This window comes from Scyliorhinus canicula, chromosome 10 (genome assembly GCF_902713615.1).
Source record: "Scyliorhinus canicula chromosome 10, sScyCan1.1, whole genome shotgun sequence".
NCBI classification, from domain to species: Eukaryota; Metazoa; Chordata; class Chondrichthyes; order Carcharhiniformes; family Scyliorhinidae; genus Scyliorhinus; species Scyliorhinus canicula.
The window spans coordinates 139,838,955-139,852,398 of NC_052155.1; the positions used below are offsets into that span (position 1 = coordinate 139,838,955).

Consider the following 13,444-nt stretch of genomic DNA (forward strand, 5'->3'; position numbering starts at 1 on the left):
TGGTGCGGAAGGGGGTAGAGGTGAATGAGGTCTTCAAGGACTTTTACGGGGAACTGTACCGGTCGGAGCCAACGGGGGAGAGGAGGGGAATGGAGAGGTTCCTCGACGGGCTTTCTTTCCCGAAAGTGCAGGAGGAGAAGTTGGAGGGGTTGGGTGCGCCGATTGAGCTGGAGGAGCTAGTTAAGGGGATCGGGCAGATGCAGTCAGGGAAGGCACCGGGGCCGGATGGGTTCCCGGTGGAATTTTATAAAACGTTTGTGGACCTAGTGGGCCCTTGCTGGTGCGGACACTCAATGAAGCGTGGGAAGGGGGGACTTTGCTCCCGACGATGTCGCGGGCGCTGATCTCGTTAATTTTAAAGGGGGACAAGGACCCCAGCAGTGTGGTTCATACAGGCCCATATCTCTCCTCAACGTGGATGCTAAAGTGCTGGCAAAAATCCTGGCCACCAGGATAGAGGACTGTGTGCCAGGGGTTGTGCACGAGGACCAGACAGGTTTTGTGAAGGGAAGGCAGCTGAACACGAATGTGCGGAGATTGTTGAATGTCATCATGATGCCGGCGATTGAGGGGGAGGCAGAGATAGTGGTGGCGCTGGATGCGGAGAAGGCCTTCGGCAGAGTGGAGTGGGGGTACCAATGGGAGGCGTTGGGGAAGTTTGGATTTGGTGAAGGGTTCATTAGATGGGTATGGCTGCTATATGAGGCCCCGATGGCGTGCGTGGCCACGAATGGGAGGAGGTCGGAGTACTTCCGGCTTTACCGAGGGACCAGGCAGGGTTGCCCCTGTCCCCCTTGTTGTTTGCACTGGCAATCGAACCGCTGGCGATGGCGTTGAGGGATTCAGAGAGGTGGAGAGGCTTGGTGCGAGGTGGGAGGAACATAGGGTGTGTTGTATGCCGATGACCTGTTACAGTATGTGGCGGACCCGGTGGAAGGGATGCCGGGGGTGATGGAGCTGCTAGCTGAGTTTGGGACCTTTTCAGGTTATAAATTAAATTTAGGCAAGAGTGAGGGTTTGTGGTGCACCCTGGAGACCAGGAGGAAGGAATTGGTAGGCTCCCGCTTAGGCGGGCAGGGGAGAGCTTTAGGTACCTGGGGGTGCAGGTGGCCAGGGACTGGGGGACTCTTCACAAAAATAATTTCACCAGACTTGTAGATCAGATGGAGGAGGAGTTCAAGAGGTGGGACATGCTGCCATTGTCGTTGGCGGGGAGGGTACAGTCCGTCAAAATGACGGGCTTCCGAGGTTCTTGTTCCTCTTTCAGTGCCTGCCCATCTTTATCCCCAGGGCCTTCTTTAGGAGAGTGACTAGCAGTATTTTGAGCTTTGTGTGGGCACATGGGACTCCGAGAGTGAAGAGGGTGTTCCTGGAGCAAGGGAGGGATAGAGGCAGGCTGGCGCTGCCCAACCTTCTGGGGTACTATTGGGCGGCCAATGTGTCAACGGTGCGTAAATGGGTGATGGAGGGGGGAGTGGCGGCGTGGAAAAGAATGGAGATGGCGTCATGTAGAGGTACGAGCCTGGGTGCCATGGTAACGGCGCCGCTGCCGCTCCCGCTCTCCTAAGAGGTTTACCACAAGCCCGGTGGTGGCGGCGACCCTAAGAATCTGGGGACAGTGGAGACGGCATCGGGGGGAAACAGGGGGCTTGATGGAGGCACCACTGGGTGGCAATCATCGGTTCATCCCGGGGAACAAGGATGGGGGATTTAGGGGGTGGCAAAGGGCGGGCATCAGTAAATTGAGGGACCTGTTTATTGGCGGGAGGTTTGCGGGCCTGGGGGAACTGGAAGATAAATTTGGGCTTCCCCAAGAGAACATGTTCAGATACTTGCAGGTAAAGGCGTTTGCTAGGCGACAGGTAGAGGGATTCCCGCTGCTGCCCTCGCAGGGAACGAGGGACAGAGTGCTTTCGGGGGTGGGTCGGAGAGGGGAAGGTGTCTGACATCTATACGGTAATGCAGGAGGTGGAGGAGTCGTCAGTGGAGGAGCTGAAGGCTAAATGGGAGGAGGAACTCGGGGAGCAGATAGAGGACGAGACTTAGGCAGATGCCTTGGAGAGAGTCAACTCTTCCTCCTCATGTGCGAGGCTTAGTCTCATCCAATTTAAGGTGCTGCACCGGGCCCACATGTCCGGGACTAGGATGAGTAGGTTCTTTGGGGGTGAGGACAGGTGCACCAGATGTTCGGGGAGTCCAGCGAACCACGCCCATATGTTCTGGGCATGCCCAGCACTGGAAGAATTCTGGAAGGGAGTGGCGGGGACGGTGTCGAGGGTGGTTGGATCCAGGGTCAAACCAGGGTGGGGTCTCGCAATTTTTGGAGTTGCGGTAGAGCCGGGAGTGCAGGAGGCGAAAGAGGCCGGTGTCCTGGCCTTTGCGTCCCTAGTAGCCCGACGAAGGATCCTGCTACAGTGGAAGGATGCGAGGCCCCCAAGTGTGGAGACCTGGATCAGTGACATGGCGGGATTTATAAAATTGGAAAGGGTCAAATTTGCCCTGAGAGGATCAATACAAGGGTTTTTTTTATAAACGATGGCAGCCTTTTCTGGACTTCCTGGCTCAAAGATAGGTATCTTGGTCAATGGCAGCAGCAACCCGGGGGGGGGGGGGGGGGGGGGGGGGGGTGTTCCTTATTGTAGTTTCTATTCTGTGACTTTATATTGTGTTAATTTGCGTTGTTGTTAAAATGCTGGGTTGTTCATGGAGGTGGGGCGAATGTTTATGATTGCTAATATTAGTTATTTTGGTATTTACTATGGTGCGTTATGTTGTATAAATTCAAAATTTTTCAATAAAAATTATTTCACAAAAAAAAATGTATTTGAAAAAAGTATTAGAAGAATTTATTTTAAAGAATTTATCTACTCACCTTGTAGAGTTTTCATACCCAAAGGAGAAGACATGTGCACCTCGCTCAGCCATGCTACCTTCTATATTGGGCACGACAAAATGAAGCCCTCCCTTTGGCTGGTCCAAGGAAAATTCTATATATACCTTTAAGACTTTCATCTCTAATAATGGCAAACAGAAAAAATAATGGCAGAAAATTTATACAGCTGTATAATGCAAACTTCAGTATGATTAACAAAAGCTTCAACACATTGCACTAATGAGTTCTGCAAGTTGAAGTATAGTGCACGATTGTGATAGTGAACTGCCCATCTTCCCTGTCACCCTCACATCACAGCTCAAACACTACATGTAGGTAAGTAATCTGAATAATCAACACCCAGAATTAATCAGAAGCCAATTACTATTTGTATGTTTTCTACATTGACTGCGGTCTGCTCCATTCCGAGGAAGAGACCAAACAATCTAGTTAAACATGCAATTATTAGCTTCCATTTTCTGTTAGTATAGTGACCAAGTCAAAATGATGCCTTTCTCATTTTAAGACTGATTGGCAAGGATAATCACGGCTATAACAGTTGAGGTGCATTCAATTGCCATGGGGCGGTGTGCATTCCCAGTGACTGCCTTTGGTACTTTCTACTTTTAAAAAGTGGAACAGAAGTTTTCAGTGTGAAAGGAAATTTACAGGATACTGAACATACTCTTTTGAATATATTGGTAAACTCACATGGCATTACTCAGTAAATCAAATGAAAATGCTGTTTTATAACTGTGTGAGAAATGCATAGATTATTATTTTCTTACTGTAACTCTGCCCCACGAACGCCTAGATCCACAGCCCAGCCATCAAGGCACCCACCCCTTTATTGGCTAAAATCGAAGGCAGTAATCGAAGTCTGCCAAGTTATTGGGTCCAAAGCTAAGGACCGCCCAAAAGAGCGTGAAACCTCCGAAGGAAAAAGGAGACACTGCCATGTGTTCGGTCTCTTTTGGCCCCGGCCTACGCCTAAAACCAATTGCAGCATCATGATCAGAAGCAAGTTCAAGACCAACGATCGCTACCAGATGGATGAGCCCAGCAGAAACTAAGTAACTTCTCCAGACCCAGCCACGCAAGATCCGAACAAAGGCCTTATTCCTCTGCATAAAGCCGGGTGCCTGAAGTTAAGTACAGGTTGTTGTAGTGTTAGGTGTAATTTAACTTGTAGTGTTTTATGTTGCATGTCTAAATAATTCTTGTGTGTAAATAAACTATCATTGAACTTGAACTAACTAACTGGTTGTTGGGTCTTTGATCGATATCCGGTAAAACCTTGTGGTGGTATCATTTGATACCTGGCGACTCTGAAAAGCAATATCATCATTAACTGTCATATCAGTATCCAGTTAAAAAGAGCAACATTATAGGCATCTCTGGTGCGAATTGGCAACAAAAGGCACTATACAAATGAAATTCTTTCGTTTATTTATTTAGTGGTTGATTATTGATGCAAGTTGCATCATGTTTAATACCACATCAGATTGTTTTTGCAAACGTCTTGGAGATCAAATTCTAAATTACTATCCAGCTTTACATAAAAATGCAAATCAGGGACTTTAATGATAATTGCAATATAATTCTTATTCAATTTTTAATCTTCATTTTAAGCCCAGGACAAACAGCACAACAGTAAGCAAGAACTACCAAACTAGAAGCAGAGGTTTTCTTTCTTGGCAGCACTCTGGTGGTGATCCTATGCTTGTAGCATTGGATGACATTTGGGTTTTAGCAATTCGAGTTAGGCTATCATTAGGTTTGACAGCAGTAGTGCTTTTCTGAGGCATCAGTGAAACGGGTGGCGAAGAAAAGAACCTTAGGTTTTACAGTAGGTCTACATAGGTGGGAGGGGGCAAACAAAGCAAAAGAGAGTCCAGGGGTTGGAAAGCAACAGGGACTGAAATTTTTGGCTTGGTGCAACAGGAGAATCAGAGAATTTACAGGGTAAAAGGAGGCCATTTGGTCCATTTAGTCTGCACCAGCCCTTGGAAAGAGCACCCTAGTTAAAAGGTACTGCAATTTGCAACGCATATGGGGCTGGTTTAGCACAGTGGGTAAAACAGCTGGCTTGCAATACAGAACAATGCCAGCAGCGCGGGTTCAATTCCCGCACCGGCCTTCCCAAACAAGCACCGGAATTGGCGACTAGGAGCTTTTCACAGTAACTTCATTGCAGGGTTAATGTAAGCCTACTTGTGACAATAAAATTATTATTATCCCCACCCAACATAGTCAGCACTTTATCGCCAATTAATTATTTTTGGAGTGCAGCCATATGTTTATATAGGTAATGCCAGAACCAATTTGCACGCAAGGTCCAACAAATTAGATAAATGTTCAGTTGATCCACATTTAAAAGTGCTGTTTGTGGACCAGGATAACAGCATCATATTGTACTTCCCGTCGGTCCAAATTGGCAGAATAGGTCTCAACTTAAATATTAGCTGAAAAATTGAACTTTTAACAATGTAACTCTTGTGCACAATTACAATGAATTTCAGCTGAGTTTGTGAGATTGGTTCTTGGAAGTGGTTTGAAGCCAGAAGTGCTTCACTCAAATGAGTGTATTCGACCAATTGAGCCAAACTGACACAGAATCATTCAACGTGGAAAGAGGCTATTCCATCCACCATGTATCTGTCAACTCTTTGAAAAGCTTTCCAATTCCACAGCCGTGCTCTTTCCCACAAATTCTCCTTTTCATGGTCCTTTTGAAAGTCAGTACTAAATCTCCTTCTATCACCCTTTTAAGCAGTGTATTCCAGGTCAAAATAACTTGGTGTACTCCCTGCATTTTTCCAACTATTTTAAATCTGTTAAGGACATTTAAAAACATAGAGCCTCATTTGTTGTCGGGTGGTTTGGAAGTAGTGACTTTCTTAATCCCATTTTCTTGCACTTGGTGCTTCACAAGTTATTCATACATACATGCCATTTTTCACTCACTGATTTAGGCAGTCATAGTTCTTCACCATAATTTTTAAATTTCAGAATTAGCCCTCTACTAACCATTTTGAACAACAATTCTTGCAGCTCCAAGCAGAAAAATTAACATTTTCTTCTGAAAGAGCCTTAAAAATATTTGCTCTTGATACATGGGTGATGATTGGAGCAGGCTCAAGGGGACAAAGGGCCTACTCCTGCTCAATTTGTTCATATGTTCATTTTATTTCATGCCATTCCACAAATTACCAGATTTATTGAATTCAATATCATAACTTTGCAATGTTGGGATTTGAACTCAATGTCAGTGTTAATCGATTACCAGAAACATTTGGTTGCTGTACCCTGTAAGTTTATACTCTACGATGTGCATTTTACTTACCATCAACGTGTTTCCATAGTTCAGATGGAACCTTAATACACAGTTCTCCATTTCCTGTATCGGGGTCAACTGCACTGACAGCTGCTGCATAGGCATTGGCGAAATAATTAAGATTACGTCTAGAATACAAGAGAGCAAAGAAAACGGATCTATTCCGTATCTCAAAAGGCAACAAAATTGTCAGTTGTCAACAAAATCAGACAAAGCAATGCAAAAGGAATGGAAATAAAGGAATCAATAATCTATGTGTACATTTCAACTTAAAATCTTTGGTTTGTACCTAATTGTATCTTCAAATATACAGCAAAATTGTTTCCATAGATACATAGACGATAAGAGGAGGAGGGCCTTTTGGCCCTTCGAGCCTGCTCCGCCATTCATCACGGTCATGGCTGATCATCCAACTCAATAGCCTAATCCTGCTTTCTCCCCATAGCCTTTGATCCCATTCTCCCCAAATGCTATATCCAGCCGCTTCTTGAATATATTCAAAGCTTTTGCATCAACTACATCCTGCGGTAATGAATTTCATATCTCAAAATATTACACAAATCCCGCTTGAGAACAGCAGCTTTATTGAATGCAAAAATTGCAAAAGTAATCAGATGAGTTATAATATCCAATTCAATAAATGGTGATTATTGCATAATCATGATCATTTTCATAATGTAAAGCAATAATTTGAGTTCAAATCAGGAATTGGCAGCAAATTCAAGCTATGAAGGTATGAATATCTTTTATCTGTATAATTAAAAGTTTTGCATCTAGTGCATGTTGGAATTTAGAAGGATGAGGGGGGATCTTATAGAAACATTTAAAATTATGAAGGGAATAGATAGGATAGATGCGGGCAGGTTGTTTCCACTGGCGGGTGAAAGCAGAACTAGGGGACATAGCCTCAAAATAAGGGGAAGTAGATTTAGGACTGAGTTTAGGAGGAACTTCTTCACCCAAAGGGTTGTGAATCTATGGAATCCTTGCCCAGTGAAGCAGTTGAGGCTCCTTCATTACATGTTTTTAAGGTAAAGATAGATAGTTTTTTGAAGAATAAAGGGATTAAGGGTTATGGTGTTCGGGCCGGAAAGTGGAGCTGAGTCCACAAAAGATCAGCCATGATCTAATTGAATGGCGGAGCAGGCTCGAGGGACCAGATGGCCTACTCCTGCTCCTAGTTCTTATGTTCTTATGTTTATCAGAGAGATCACTTCAGTCTGTCACACAGCCATAGAACAGTAATAATTTAACCGATAATTTCTTATTTTCAACCAATCAAATATATTTTGGACTACGCTCTGACATTCCCATTAAGAGTTGGTTAATCCACAACCTAAAGCCAAATCAACTGCTAAAACAGTTCTTGCAGAAATGAATAATTCCTCTTGTACATTGATACAACTATTCTTTTTACATCTCTCCCAGCAACTCTGCCTACTGATGTGTAATTTTGCTCAAAGACCAATGGAAGACATCAAGGACCAAAATTGTTACGCTCCACATAAATACTTTTTCACTGTTTACGAATGACTTTACCAAGTGATACATCATTTATATTTGTAGTAAACACATTGTTAATCATGTATATTGATTTGAAAAGTGAAGGGCATGGTTTGTGTTTGCAGTGTCAACTGCGGCTCAGTGGTATCGCACTCTCCTCTGAATCACAAGGTTTCCGATTCAAGTCCTATTTCAGGGCTTGAACATAAAAATCAAGGCTGGCACTCCAGAGCAGTACTAAGGAGCATTGCGCTGTCAGAATATTTCAGATGAGACTTTAAGGCAAGAAGTCATCTGCCGATTGAGGTGAATGTAAAAGATAACATAGTACTTTTTTCAAGAAAGCGAGGGAGTTATCCCTGGTGCCCAGACCACCATTGATTCCTCAATTAACATCACAAAAAAAGAGATCATCTGGTCATTATCACATCGCTGTTTGTTGGGAGTTTGCTGAGTTCAAATTAGATGCTGCATTGCCAACACTAGGAGCATCGGACTTAGGAACAGGAATAGGCCATTCAGCCTTTGGAGCCTGCTCCGCCATTCAATAAGAGTCACTACAAGTGACTTGACTTCTAAAAGTACTTAATTGGCTGTAAAGCACTGAGACTTCCAGTGGTTGTGAAAAGTGCAATATAAATGCTAGTCTTTATTTTACTCATTCACAGCATAAACACTGATGGCTGAAACATTGTAACTCACTGATGGGTTTTGTCAGGAGTCAATTTGTCAGGTTTTTTAAATCTAAATTAGTCCTCAGCACAGGAACAGGAGTGGGATATTCAGCTGATTGAACTTGTTTTGCCATTGTATTAGATTATGACAGATGCTTACCGCAACTCCATATCCCAATACTCTACTTAACCAATACCTAACAATTGATCTCGCAGCCTCTGCCTCCTGGAGGAACAAGTCTGGATTTACAACTTTGTGTGAAAACACATTTCTTCATTTCATTCCACAAATTAAACCTTTTACAGTTATGTCTCCTTGTTCTAGATTCCTCCACCAGAGGAAATTTGTTTCTCTTCAGCCAATGTATTGAATTTCTTACTCACTTTGAGTACCTCAACTAAATCACCCCTCAATCTTCTCAGCACAAAGCTTATTTAGAAATTACCCTCAATTTAACCCATTCAGCCTATCATTCTAGCGAATCTGGATAATTTATTACTGATTTTTTTCTAATTTTCCAATTAAGTGGCAATTCAGCATGGCCAATCCACCGACCCAGCACATCATTGGGTTGTGGGGGTGAGACTCACACAGACACAGGGAGAATGTACAAACTGCAACAGACAGTGACCCAGGGCCGGGATCAAATCCAAGGAAGGATATGCTGGCCTTGGAAAGGGTCCAGAGGAGGTTCAAGAATGATCCCTGGAATGAAGAACTTGTCCTATGAGGAACGGTTGAGGACTCTGGGTCTTTACTCGTTGGGAGTTTAGAAGGATGAGGGGGGATCTTATTGAAACTTACAGGATACTGCATAGCCTGGATAGAATGGACGTGGAGAGGATGTTTCCACTTGTAGGAAAAACTAGAAGCAGAGGACACCATCTCAGACTACAGGGACGATCCTTTAAAACAGAGATGAGGAGGAATTTCTTCAGTCAGAGGGTGGTGAATCTGTGGAACACTTTGCCACAGAAGGCTGTGGGGGCCAAATCACTGAGTGTCTTTAAGGCAGAGATAGATAGGTTCTTGATTAATAAGGGGATTAGGAGTTATAGGGCGAAGGCAGGAGAATGGGGATGAGAAAAATATCAGCCATGATTGAATGACACGGCAGACTCAATGGGCTGAGTGTCCTAATTCTGCTCCCATGTCTTATGGTCTTAACTGCAAACTTGGCTATACCGTTTGTTATTTCTTCCGCTAAAGTCATTATTATTCCAGTTAAAAGCAGAACTCCTTGTGCCACAAGGATCTGTTTTGGGGCCGTTGCTGTTTGTCATTTTTATAAATGACCTGGAGGAGGGCGTAGAAGGATGGGTGAGTAAATTTGCAGATGACACTAAAGTCGGTGGAGTTGTGAACAGTGCAGAAGGATGTTATAAGTACAGAGGGACATAGATAAGCTGCAGAGCTGGGCTGACAGGTGGCAATGGAGAGTTAATGCAGAAAAGTGTGAGGTGATTCATTTTGGAAGGAATAACAGAAAGGCAGAGTACTGGGCTAATGGTAAGATTCTTGGTAGTGTGGACGAGCAGAGAGATCTCGGTGTCCATGTCCATAGATCCCTGATAGTTGCCACCCAGGTTGAGAGGGTTGTTAAGAAGGCATACTGGTGTTAGCTTTTATTGGTAGGGGAATTGAGTTTCGGAGCCATGAGGTCATGTTGCAGTTGTACAAAACTCTGGTGCAGCCGCATTTGGAGTATTGTGTGCAGTTCTGGTCGCCACATTATAGGAAGGATGTGGAAGCATTGGAAAGGGTACAGAGGAGATTTACAAGAATGTTGCCTGGTATGGAGGGAAGATCATATGAGGAAAGGCTGAAGGACTTGGGCTGTTATCGTTAGAGAGAAGAAGGTTAAGAGATGACTTAATTGAGGCATACAAGATGATCAGAGGATTAGATAGGGTGGACAGTGAGAGCCATTTTCCTTGGATGGTGATGTCCAGCACGAGGGGACATAGCTTTAAATTGGGGAGATAGATATAGGACAGATGTCAGGGGTAGGTTCTTTAGTCAGAGAGTAGTAAAGGGCGTGGAATGTCCTGCCTGCAACAGTAGTGGACTCGCCAACACTAAACGCATTCAAATGGTCATTGGATAGGCATATGGACGATAAGGGAATAGTGTAGAGGGACTTTAGAGGGGTTTCACAGGACGGCGCAACATCGTGGGCCGAAGGGCCTGTACTGCGCTGTAATGTTCTATGTTCTAACACAGATTCCTGGGGAACACCACTTGTCACATCTTAATCAGAACACGCGTTTCATCCCGAATCTCTCTCGCCTACTTCCTAATCAGTTACCAAATCCATGAGTTCTCATTTTAGCTTCTTTCTTGTATTGAGCCTTTCAAATGCCTTCTGAAAATCTGAATAGGTATTGTCCATAGTTTCTTGCCTATCCAACATGTTAACTGCCTCCTTAAAAATTCAACTAGATTAGTCAGAGGGCGGCATGGTGGCACAATGGTGATCACTGCTGCCTCACAGCACCAGGAATCCGGGTTTGATTCTGACCTTGGGTGACTGTGTGGAGTTTTCTCATTCTCCCCGTGTCTGCATGGGTTTCCTCGGGTGCTCCAGTTTCCTCCCACAGTCCAAAGATGTGCGGGTTAAGTGGATTGGCCATGCTGAATTGCCCCTTAGTGTCCAAAGGTAGATGGGGTTACAGGAGATTGGGCGGGGAGTGAGCCTAGGCAGGGTGCTCTATCAGAGGGTTGGTTCCGACTCGATGAGCCAAACTATACTTCTATACTGTTGGGTTTTTAAGATTCTTCTATGATAACCTACCCTTCATAATCTATGCAGATTCCTGTCCCAAGTACTCAGTCACTGTCTCTGAGAAGATACCAGTTAACATCTGGACAAGTATAAAGTTGACCTTGGTTTGGTTACTTAGTTTCTCTCTACCTCCCTTCTTAAATAAAGGAGTGGCATCTGCAATGCTTCAATCCTAAGTACAATTCCTGACTCTAAAGTGCTTCTGAAAATGATTACTGATGCACCAGGAATTTCATTTTAACATCCTGGGATCAAAACCATCAGCTCCTAAAAATGTAGCCATCTTATATCCTAGTGGCCCATTTAGTTTCTCAAACTTTTCACATATCATTCCAGAATAATATAAAATCTCATATTTAAAATTTAAAAATGTAATGACCTAAAAATGGTTTTGTTGCAACATGCCATTTAAAAAAAAATTAGAGTAGCCTATTATTTTTTTTCCATTTAAAGGGCAATTTAGTGTGGCACATCCACCTAACTGCACTCTTTGGGTTGTGGGGGTGAAACCCACGCAGATATGGGGAGGGGAGGGGGAGGGAGATGTGCAAACACCACACGGACAGTGACCCAGGGCTGGGATTCGATCCCAGGTCCTCAGCGGCACAGTCCCAGTGCTAACCACTGTGCCGCATGCCGCCCTAACATGTGCCATATTACTGCTAACATTTAGAATGCAGCATTGAACATTGTCACATCTGTGCTTAAGTAAAAAATATGAAAGAGCAATTATGGTTATTTGCAATTGCACAGTATTTTCTGTGTTGAGAAGTTTTACACCTGATGAAAGAAATGTTACTTATTTGATCTCAGTCAAGTTGGCAGTGGGGCACCTAAGTGTTTCTTACTGCCCCAAGATGATCAGGTATTCTGCAGAGTTCCTGCTTTTGATTTTCACGAATAGCTCCTGGTGGAAGTGCATACCTATTGACCTTTCAGTGACAATAGATTCTTAGTGGCTGCGATGACCTGCCATCTACGGCAAAATTGCCTGCCAAAGTTACTATTTAGACTTGCATATAAGAAAAGCCTTTTTGGGCCGCCAGCTCCGAGCATCCATACCCTAATGCAAATTATTTTTAAATAAATAAAAGCTGAATGCATTTTATAGTTAGTAAGCACATTGTGAATTGATTTATAGTTCTAACATAATAGTATCCTGAATTTGTAATCGCTAACATTTATCGTTTTTTTCAACAGCAATTCAAAAACTTGCAGACTAAATCTAATGAAGCAAGTAGTTTTGGACTATTCTACACTAAAAACTTGAGTGTTCACCCTTTTTTCAGACATATCGTTGTTTTTCTTCACTCAGTTTCAACACTCAGAACCATTGCAATGTCATATACTTACTGCTTGATTCATGGTGGCAGACTTCTAAGGTTGGATCATTGTAAATAAAAGCAGCTTCCAAATCATTTACTCTTACTCTGTAAATCCGGCATTGCTTGCTGTTCAATTTTATTCTATTGAGGTTAGCAAGTGACGGAAATATAGTCAACTCTACGTAACCCTGCAAGTAGAAAACATGCAAATTTCCTATTTAGTACATCTGAAATTATCTTTTGTACAAAATTTTTAAAATATAGTGGATACTTACTATAACAGATGCCTCTGGAAGTTTATATTATTTATGCAGACCACCTGGTGAGTTGTATAAAGACACAATCAAATCAAAAGTAAATGACAGCTCAGTGTAGGAAAAGTTCAAACCAATCAATATTAAATTAAAACAGGAAATGCTGGAAAACCTCAGCAGGTCTGACAGCAGCTGTGGAGAGAAAAATAGAGTTATGGTGAGTCTGCATGACTTACACAGAGCTTATTAATTTTAATTAATTTAAACAATAAATTGGCATGGTTCAGTTAGATTTGGGGGGGGATGGTATAATAATGCCACTGAATAAGTTTCACTCGTTTAAACACTGCCCGAAATCTCTCGCCATAATCAGCATTCTCAACAATAGAGAATTTAACCATTGCCTTTGACATTCAATGGCATTTCCATCGCTGAAACCCCACTATCAACATCCTGGGGGTTGCCACTGAACAGAAACTAAAATGTACTAGCCATATAAATACTACTTTTTTTTTTAAAGTATTCTATTAAGGTTTTGCAGAATTTTTCATAATAACAGTAGCAACAAATAATAACAAAACGAGAGTGAACATTAACATAGTGCAAAAAGAGAATATACAATAACAATTAAATAGACATTACCCCACCCGACTCAGTCTTCCCCACCATCCTAATGAAGCACTCCCCCCCCCC

General features: G+C 43.1%; 1 protein-coding gene across 1 annotated transcript in view; it reads right to left on the bottom strand.

Annotated features, from left to right (window-relative positions):
• The window catches only part of taf2 (TAF2 RNA polymerase II, TATA box binding protein (TBP)-associated factor), a gene marked incomplete at its 5' end in the record, with an annotated part of 199,598 nt that extends 186,776 nt beyond the window's left edge, over positions 1–12,822 (bottom strand). Inside the window, 4 exon segments of the mRNA XM_038808478.1 lie at positions 2,873–3,014; positions 6,219–6,337; positions 12,522–12,685; positions 12,769–12,822. Coding sequence (XP_038664406.1) covers positions 2,873–3,014; positions 6,219–6,337; positions 12,522–12,685; positions 12,769–12,822 — 479 coding nt within the window.
• Between the last annotated feature and the right edge of the window lie 622 nt (positions 12,823–13,444).